This window comes from Papaver somniferum, chromosome 8, assembly GCF_003573695.1.
Source record: "Papaver somniferum cultivar HN1 chromosome 8, ASM357369v1, whole genome shotgun sequence".
NCBI classification, from domain to species: Eukaryota; Viridiplantae; Streptophyta; class Magnoliopsida; order Ranunculales; family Papaveraceae; genus Papaver; species Papaver somniferum.
In genome coordinates, this window is record NC_039365.1 from 108,675,125 (window position 1) to 108,685,230 (window position 10,106).

At 35.5% G+C, this 10,106-nt stretch overlaps 1 protein-coding gene and 1 non-coding gene across 10 annotated transcripts; one reads left to right on the top strand and one right to left on the bottom strand.

Annotated features, from left to right (window-relative positions):
- The first annotated feature begins 281 nt into the window (after positions 1–281).
- Positions 282–8,691, top strand: LOC113302536 (protein CYCLOPS-like). 9 transcript variants are annotated; one of them, XM_026551454.1, is made up of 13 exons: positions 282–2,162; positions 2,664–2,797; positions 4,326–4,653; positions 4,987–5,042; positions 5,355–5,474; positions 5,582–5,630; positions 5,729–5,781; positions 6,133–6,821; positions 7,209–7,255; positions 7,417–7,471; positions 7,729–7,777; positions 7,962–8,090; positions 8,209–8,691. In XM_026551454.1, exons 5-13 carry the CDS (start codon positions 5,356–5,358, stop codon positions 8,330–8,332), a joined length of 1,314 nt encoding a protein of 437 aa, XP_026407239.1. In that variant the 5' UTR covers positions 282–2,162; positions 2,664–2,797; positions 4,326–4,653; positions 4,987–5,042; position 5,355; the 3' UTR covers positions 8,333–8,691. The 9 variants fall into 9 exon arrangements, with proteins under 9 accessions (XP_026407239.1, XP_026407240.1, XP_026407243.1 ...); XM_026551453.1 differs by lacking the exon at positions 282–2,162 and adding an exon at positions 3,531–4,003 and having other exon boundaries at positions 2,786–2,797; XM_026551455.1 differs by lacking the exon at positions 2,664–2,797.
- A 761-nt stretch (positions 8,692–9,452) lies between these two features.
- On the bottom strand, positions 9,453–9,527 carry TRNAR-CCU. The gene has a single exon. It is a non-coding gene; the product is annotated as a tRNA-Arg (tRNA).
- Positions 9,528–10,106: the final 579 nt, after the last annotated feature.

The window sequence follows — 10,106 nt, forward strand, 5'->3', positions numbered from 1 at the left end:
AGCCAGGCGAAGATATAATGTGATCCATACACAACAATTCATGGAACGGGGACTATACAACTGCCCCACATGAAACGTACATTATACTTTCGCCCGTTAACAAGCGCACACTTTAAGTTCGCTCGACTATATTTGGGTTTGGTCTTAGTCCCAGATTAAATATAGTCCAGAATTTGGTTATAGTCAGACTGTTACTCTTTAGTCCGTCCCACTAGGTCTCGTTGCTAGACCATATTTATGGGTTCGATCGCCCACTCTGGTTGCTCTAAGGGTGACAAAATTTTGAGATCTTTCCCACCATGATAAGTTAAGTTGAGACCAAAAGCTGCTAAACCCGGGAAAATAAAACAACTTGGATTTGCAAGTTGAATGCTAAAACCCTAAGGTTAAACAAGTCGTTCTTCAATCGGCTAAAGTAGCGCGGGAAAATCTATATGCTGTCTGCATCATTTTCATCATGAACTTCAAAGGTACTACTTCCATTATTATTACTGCTCCAAACAACAAACCTCAATCGCAAACCCTATAACAACTCACCTCCTCTCTTTTTGGTTGAATGTTGTCCTCGTGGAATGACTGATCTGTCTGTTAATATGTATACGAGAATGATTTTTATCTTGCCTTTTGCGAGTTCAAATTTGTTGAATTCATTGGTAAATTTAGGTCATATTTTAATATATATTTTTTTGGAGAATTAGAAAATGGGTATAGCATTTCTCTGTGCTGATACCTCAGTAATAATGAAAAGGAAAAAGTTGTTTTTTTCTTCACAAAGCAGGATTCATGCTTGATAAAATTTGCAAGGACAATCATGTTAGGGTATCTTATGGTCACCTATACAAGATTTTAGGACACTGATCCAATTACTGAAGGTAATGAGATGTGAGGCACTTGAGCTTTATAATATAATGATACAGAAAGGTAGAACTCTTGATGTAGTTCTTTGTGGTACAATTAAATGTGAAGTGGGGAAAATGAAAGAGGGGCATGATCTTCTTCGGGTGTTTGCTGTTGGTCTTTAGTTCGATTTAGATGTTTATGACTTTATGTTAAAATTGGAGATTTCTAAGGAGCAATTGAAGAGTATACAAGATTGTTGAAGGAATCTCTCCTAGTTCGGTAATTTACTACATTCTTATCAAGGGGTTATGTCAGAAAGGTCAGCTGATTGAAGCTTGTGGAGTTTTTAGTAGGATTTTAAAGAATGGTTTCGAGCTCTCTGGTTTGACTTATAGTACACTTGTTGATACTTTTAGAAATATTAGAGATGGGTTCCATTATATGAGTTCATGGTGAAGAAAAGTTGTGTTTTGAAAGTCGCCACCTATTCTGCACTTGTAAAGGGTTTTTTGCGAAGAAGGGAGAACGACTGATGCTCGCTGGTTTCTTAAGCAATGGAGAGTAGTTTTGTCCCAAGTGTTGTTGTTTTGGTGTGAAATGAAAAGAATCAGGGATGTATTGAAGGTGTTCAACAAAGTGAGAGATAATATAGACCCTGATGTAGTCACCTGCACCTTTTTTCTCATGGGGGTCACATAACGTGGTAAGTAGGATGAAGCTTTGATTATTTTTCTTTCAAGTGAGAAATGCTATAACGTTTTGCACTCTCATTGAATAGCAAGGGTTTGGAACCGAATACAATTATCTGGATAATATTGATCAATGTGTCATCTAAAGATGCTAGAATAGACAAAGCGATGTTAGCTTTCGATTTAGTGGTGGAAAAGGATTTTACCCCAAATTGCATCACATATAACACTTTGATTGATCGTACTTCAAATCTGAAAATATGCGAAGTCTGTACAAGGGACATGAAGAAATGCTTCAAAACAAAATTTCTTCAATATTGTTAGTTATAGTGTTCTCGTTGATGGTCTTTGTAAAGGAGGAAGAATTTATGAAGTATCAAGGGCTTTTCAGTTCGCGATAAACTGTGTTCTTTGCCTGATGTTGAGGCATATGGGATTTTAAATTGAGGATTTTGTAAGGTTGACATGCTCACTGAAGCTAAGCAAATGGTAGGTGATGGTGTAGTGCCGGATGTTTTATTACCAAAAACGAAGAAGCATAACGTCTCCCAGATGACAAAATACCATTAGAACATGCAAAGTAACTCGGGAAAGCACTGCTCGTGGTTGGTATACATCATCTTTATTGCCAAGGTATATGCAATTTCTTTTATCAGTTATGACTTGTTAAATTTTGTTACATATTTACCTGACCTTATATATATAGCTTCTGATTTCTTCATATAAATACAGCATATGCCTCCAAAATATAATAGTCATGTACCAAAACGACCGTGGCTTATTATGTTTTCCTGTTATTTGTGAATGATTATAGTTGTGTTCCCTAAATGATGTTCTTACACAAATTTTGTCTCATATTGATGGGGATATTAAACTTGAACCGTTTTAAATTCTGAGAGATCTGAATGTGAAACATTAACATTACACGTATGCATTCAAAAATTTAATCATATGGTTGAATCTTTGAATTGGAGGAAGATGTCTCTCGACTAAGACACATATTTCTCACACTGGAGTGAATGGGATTGGGATTGTGATTGTTGAAAAAAGTATTAAGAAATCAAAATGTACTTTTCTGTTCAATTTTTGAAATAAAGGAATCTGAGTTTTTGTCTCATCGTTTTGAAACTCAAGTACTTTGGCTGCCGGCTCCGCACTCTGTTTTATGTTGCCGGAGGCTCTTCATATAAACTCAAGTCTACCCTACAAAGGCACGCAATTCTTGCAAAAAGGACATTTCTGCCCGTTACTGATAAGCTAATATACGAGTAAGTAAAATGGTTGGATAGCAGTTTTCATATTAAATTCTCAGAATAAATTTGAACTAACTGCTCGGTTTAAAGCACCTGGGCATGTGTAATTCAAACAAATTAGTGACATCTAGGTAAAACATAAAGGGAAGTCATTAGTTATGTGTGCAATTAACTCAAGTTATATTAACATAGTCAAAGTTGTGTTAGTTTCATTATCGCCTGATAATATATAAATTATTAGGTGAGAGCAGATGTGAAAACTTAGTACACTGAAATATATAGATAGACTTAGATATATATGTTGGAATTTCTAAGGGAGTGATGTGGTAAATTGCATATGTATGTTGCACTATTTGTTCTCCTGTTAAACTTTTTATTACCAATTTTTTATTATTAACTAATATGCTAATGTGTGATAAATATGCTAGCATCATGCAGAAATGAGGTATATGCTTAATTCCATAAAGAACATCTAACAATTTGAGTCACCCAAATATTTTAATATTAGAAGAAAGTAGTTTCCTTAACTACTTCTTTTTTAAATAGTATTTCAAGTTTAATTTGCTTATATGTTAATCAATTATAAGGTTTAGTATAATTAATTATTATAAACAAGTTGGAGAAGGTCTTTCTCATTTTTCCATGGCTTCAATATTTTACAGTAAACTTGTTACCCTGCAATGACAGTTCAGATTATTTGACTGGAATACTAAGACTTTATATCCCAAATAAATTGCTGATATGGCAGGTCATGGACTAGTTCAACATAGGAATGACTGTTTGACAGGAGGACATAAGATGCTAATAATTGAAACTTGCCAAGTCAGCTTCCACATGTGACTTGAAATACCTGCCACTTCATTGAATACTTTTGAATTCTGAAGTGTACTAGAAAAGACAACTCCGTGTCATCAGGAATCTGAACTATAAGAGAAACTAGATTCCATTTTGTTAAGCAAATTTTTTATTTCATTCTTAGTTTCTTACAGTAGTCAATAAGTTTCAGTTACCTATATTTAAATGGCACACTGTATATTTGATGTTTAATTAAGTGATTAACTAATAAAGATTGGTTTTTGTCATAGTTATTTTCGTTATGTTATTGCATTTTTTTTTTTGGGATAATTAGTTAGACATCAACAAGTTAAACTCAAAGTCTGGTTGGAAAATTTTGGTGAAAAGTCCTAAGAAAGCTTGTGAAAGAGTGAAATTTCATGAGAGGTTAGTTGTTTTCTTGATTATATGTGTGAATCTTCTTCATTGATCGAACTAAAGTTTGTGATATTCCTTAACTAATTGCTGATTGCTGTTCTATGAAACTAAAAATAATATAGTGTCCATCAGTTCTCTTCCAAGCAAAAGTTGGACTAGAAATATATATGTTTTATCTGTATTTTTTTGTGTGATATTGCTCTGTTCAAAATGAGGTTGTGATTCTTAATGTTGAATGATATGACAGTTTGCAGTAGTTGTATTACTTACTGTGGTCTCTTTTCGAGAACAATAGTGAAGAGAGTCTTTAATTCTATTTGTCATACCTCAGTATAATGGTTTTAGATGGAGATTGGAGAAGTTCAATGAACAATTCACTGATACAAATGGAAGGTGATAATCATCAGAATCCTAACTATTTGGATTCTCATCAAGTTGTTCAGAGGAGTGATAAGGAGAAGAGTTTCATGGAAATAGAAGGAAGGGGTATTTCGGAATTCTTAAGGAATTCTAGTGAAGAGATTTTTCTGAAATCTTTGATTGAAGGTTCACTTGGAATGCCAACACCAACAATGGAAATGCTTGGGTTCAAGAATCTGTCTCAGAGCTTTCGTGCAGATAGCGAAGAACTTTTCAATAGTTGGCTCAATAATGGAGAGGCAAGTTCCAATTTATCATTTTGGTTTTCATTTACTTTGTTTTCTATACATGGGTGGACAATTTGGATATAAATTTGTTCTGTCGGTATATTTGTTTGAAGTGAGCTGGTGTATTGTGTAGTGTTGATTGCTCAGTGAACAGTGTTGAGCAATCAATAATATTTTAAGCACATTTTTTGCTTTCCTGTTAACTTGTACAGTCTAGCAGTTGACATACTTACCCCATTCAGTGCCTCACAATATTCAAGACTTCTGGGTGAAGTTTCTTTGGTTTTATTTTATAGATTTCTTTGTTGTTAAGGTGTTTATTTTCACGAACATGTTTCATTGCAGATTAATGGACACAATTCAACAGGCATAGCACATCGAACTCGGCAAGCATCTTGACGGTGAGTAGCTTCCTACAGGAAATTGAGGTTCCTCTGCTTATGTCATAATATTTCTTTTACTTTAAAGGGTACCTCAACCTCACCCGTGTTCCGATAGGTTTACATCACAGAGTAGTTTTCATATGTTCAAGAGTTACCTTAAACAAGGTCTCTTATTCATTGTGACACGTTGAGTTTCCTAGCTATTCGGGTTTCCATCAAGTTTTGTTTGAACTTTACAATTTCTTAATAATAGGTTTTTCTCTGAACTTCGGCATCTTTCTGCTGACATTCTTATGTGGTTGCTTTTGTAATGTAAAAATATGAAATCAGGATGTCCACTGAACTTGCTGCTCTGGTAAGTCAGCAACATGGGAACACCGATATTTTGTTCCCTCAAACCTTGTCGATAGTCGATGAACTCTCAAGTAACCAAGAAGAACTCCCATTCAGGTATATCTTGAAGACAAAATCTTTTAACACTGTATATATTGGATCAAGATTCTGAGGCAAATCTGGAATGCTATATGTTGACGAAATCAATCATATTAACCTTCCAGGAATGTTGAGGAAAAAGGAACACAAGCAAGTAACATGTGTTTAGCCAAGGTCAGATTAAATTCACTTCTTTTATATGCACACTAGTAGTCTTATTAAAATGATATATATGATACTTAAGTGATCTCTTAATACATCCTTCGATGCAGGCCTGGTTTCAGAGTTCCCAACCCATGACAAGAAGCCGGTCTTCTGAACTAAGGTACAAGTTGTTCCGAAAGCATCATTTTAGACACCCTGTTTATGTGACACAAAATTGTTTAGTTAAATTGTTTTCAGTTTCACAATTACAGAAACCGAAGGACGTCCTTTTTGGGGTTTTCTTGTAATACTTGCTTCTAAATATTTAGTCTCTCGTAGCACAACTCATATGTATGATTGTATCCTAGTTTTTATTACTTTTGTTCATGATTTGCGCGATTCAAATCCAGCAATCATGTTGACACAGTAATAGAGCTGTCTATTTGATATATCCCTAAGCCTCTTTTATTTCTTTATTTTGTGAGTAGAATTTTTTTTCTTCTATTCAAGCTGATCTCTCTAGTTTATACAGAAGAAGGTATACAGCCATGCAAAATTGTCAATCATCAAATGGAATTGAAGCGACACATAGTACCGCCCCAGAACATGGATTCAGTAGAATGAGACCGCAATATGCAACCACAGGTAGTTTCAGTGACGTACATGAAATTCCTAGCCAACCAAGAACGTTCATGTCTCCCTCCAATTCAACGACATCTTCTTTCAGCAACGCTCCTATACTTCCTGTAGATGCAGTTTCTTTTGTGGTGAGCATGTTGAAGGGTACCCTAGAAAGGAAGAAACTTATTAACCAGATGGAAAAAGAAACAATTGAAAGTAGTCAATTTAGGAGTCATCGTTCTCAAGAAGTTAGTCGAAATCCGAGTTTCGACCAAGGGCAAATGGTTCATCATATACATGAGCCGCAACCAACTTATGAAGGAATATCTGGTGCTGAAGTGAAGCGCCCTGATAAGCTGCAAACATTCGAAGGAGCAATAGACATAGATTTAGACGGTTTTGTTGCCCCGCTAAATCAAATTCAAATGGGCTATGTTTGTCAAGAACCTTCTCAAAGTGAATCATCTGCTGCTGCACCTGGGCTTTCAACTGGTTTTGAAGTCTGTGATGGTCCTATTTCAGGTCAAACACCATCCGGTTGCGAGAGTCTGATGAAACAAGTTGCCAATGGAAGTCTGGAAAACGGTTCAATAGCTAAAGGTTTGAGCGATACCTTAATGGCGCGTCACTTAACATGCACGCATTCTATCTCCCTCCCTTCTCTCCTCCCGACATTGCCCGTCTGTGCCTGAGTGTTACTTTTAAAAACCATAATTGATATTCGAGTTTTTTGTTCAAATTTGAACCTCCTGAAACTTAGGGGAGTATGTAGGTTTTCATTTTTTATACCTACTGATGGAAGTTGACGAGTTTGCATTTCCCATTGATTTTCTATCTTCAGTTAAGAGAGTTTTAGTATACTTCCAGGGTTGCCAGCATTAAGGTTCATTTATTAATACATCATACATTTTTGATTTCCATTAATGTTTGTCACTGAAAATGGACCAACATCTTATGATAACCTTCTTCCTTGTTGTTGGAATACAGATTTTAGAGAGAGGATACATGAAAACAACTCTAGAGATGATCGCAAGGTATGCTCTTTTACTGTTTGGTACATCTTTCAGAAGTTTCTTGCTTTTTTTTTTTTTTTTTTTTTTTTCTTTCTTTTTTTTTTTGGGTTGCTAGAGATTAGGATCCAATGTCATAAGTTAAAATATGTGCATGAACATTGGAGTGCTCTTCTTTTTGTTAGACTCAGCACAAAGGAAGCCTAGTTCGGATGGGATCCGTAACCTCTGGAGGAACAGGTAATTATCAAAGCTCTCAAAGACTACAATTGTATATTTCACTTCCTGGCAAGTTATGAAGCGGAATTTCATAGAATCAAGATGCAAAACAATATTATTCAAATTGATTATATTACACACTTGGAATCTCGGCAATGATATAATAGTGGCTATTTCAAAGAAGCATACGAAATTATTATCACATTGATGCATTGACATAGGAATGGATACACTCTTACGTAATTAATAATTTACTCTAACTAAAAGGCATTATACAGTGGACAAGGCGGATCCTTCAAAGAAGCGGAGGGTGGAGCGCTCACGCAAGTACGTACTCTGGCAATTTGATACCACAAGGGACGAACAAATCTCTTTTTTTTTTTGTTTTTTGAACACACATTCCTGTGAAATCAACTAGGGCACAAGACAGATATCTCAAGCTACCATCCAAGCAAAGCTTTTGGTTTGGTTTATTGTGAATTTGGTTCTTATTTTGGTTTTTGTCCATCAGGATGGCAGAGACTAAGGAAAGGAATCAGTCACCAGTAACTCCATCAGATATGCAATCGATTCTGAAACGTTGTGAAATTTTTGAGAAAGAAGTTCGATCACTCAAGCTTAACTTGTCATTCATGAATAGGTAACTTAACTTTGTCATTCATGATCAGGATTTTAAGTTAAAATTAAGTTGCCACATTGAATTTCAGCTTTGTCATGAAAAATATGCATGGCTTAGATTTGTTTTGATTGAGTTTCAGGAAGGATTCTGAGCAGACTAAACAAATAGAAGATCTTCAAAAACAGAATGAAGATTTGGCAGATGAAAAAGAACGCTTATTAGAGGAAATCGAGAGAATCATCTCAGGATCTGGTATAATGTGAAAATCTCTCATATTGCTTCAAACAAAAAATAAGTAAATTAAATTCATATATTTATACTTGTTGGTTCAATTTTAGACCTGTAACTGGTAAAAATATGAAGCTTTTCAAAATTGGTATTTAGTGTGGTGAGGTACACAAGTTACTGTATAACTCAACCCTGGGAATCCACAAGTATCTGTGACAGTTGATGGGAGTTGTGCATTACTGGAAGAAAAAAAGTGCATATCTTACAGCTCCAATGTCATCCTAGCCATCATTGTTATACTTGTTCAAAAGAGAAAACATGTATTTTAGTTGGTTGTTAAGATATGTGCTGGAAACATCAAATGAAATTCATTACAGGGTTTATATTCTCATGAGGTCATGCGTGGAAAGTTGGTAGTGTGGACTAATGATCTGGAAAAACATTGTACCAGAAAAACATTAGCAGTTCAAATACTTGTAGGCTGTAGCCAACTCCAATAGTCACATACATATCCTGGCCTGGTAGATGATGAGATCGTGATCTTTACACACTTATGCTGCCAAAGAAACTTAGAGCATGTTTGGTACAATTTTTAAAAACAGTTTTCAAAAATAGTTTTCTACCGTTTTAAAAATATATCCATTTTTTTTTGTTTTCATTTTCTAAAAATTGTTTGGTAGGATAAAAACTGTTTTTGAAAACCAAGGAAAATCATCTAAATCAGATCAAATGTAATGACTCGTCTAAGAGATAGTGATACTGGCCATGACTCACTTGCAGTCATTTCCCCGATCTCTTACTTTGTTCTGGAAAGAAGAAGAAGGAACAAAAAAGAAAAAGAAAAAAAGAAAACACAGAAAACAATAATTTGTTGTTTTCATTTTTTTTGTTTTCAAAAACAGAAAACAAGTAGAAAACATTTTCTGAAAATGTCCCTACCAAACGCGTTTTTAGTTGCGGGTTGTTTTGCAAAGCCATCCACGTATCCTGGCCTGGTAGTTATGTAAATGCATTATTTGGAATTGGAAGGTGATGAGATCGTGATCTTTACACACCCAGGCTGCCAAAGAAACTTTGTTGCGGATTGTTTTGCAAAACCAGCCGTGCGAACACACTACCACCAACATAAAATAAAACAAAATAATAAATAGTATTCGCCCACTGTGGGGCTCGAACCCACGACCACAAGGTTAGGAGCCTTGCGCTCTTCCAACTAAGCTAGACGGATGCATAATATGGTTGAACTGTTGACGAGGTCAGCCAAAGGGCGTGAGCCCGGCACAACTAGGTTTTAATATCGAAAACACTGTGTATCTTTTTTTTTTTTCTCTTTGGGTAAAAAAGTAAGTGTTAGATTTGTGAATCTACATTTCTACTGAGACGATTTGATCAATAAATTGATATAAAGAAAAGATAGTTTTTGTTACAGGACTCTCTGAGGTTATATCGTCAAACATTCTAACAATGACCGCCTCTCTCACGTGCGACTCTGGCATAACCTGCACACTATCATTTCACACAAACACAATTCTCACACTACTTACTCTCTTATGCTATTACCCTCCCTCAATCCCAAGTTGGTTGTAAAAGACAACTTGAGATTGCAAACACAATTCTCACACTAGTTACTCTCTTATGCTGACAGTTGATGGAGATGGAAAGAGCCAAGCATAGAAGAGAAGTATAGTACCAGGAGGATGTAGCAGTTGCAGGTAGTTGTGGAAGTGTAGTAGTTGCAGCTGAGAAGTAGTTATCATTGCAGGAACAGTTGTAGTGAAGCAAACACCATGGAATGAAGATCCTTGAATG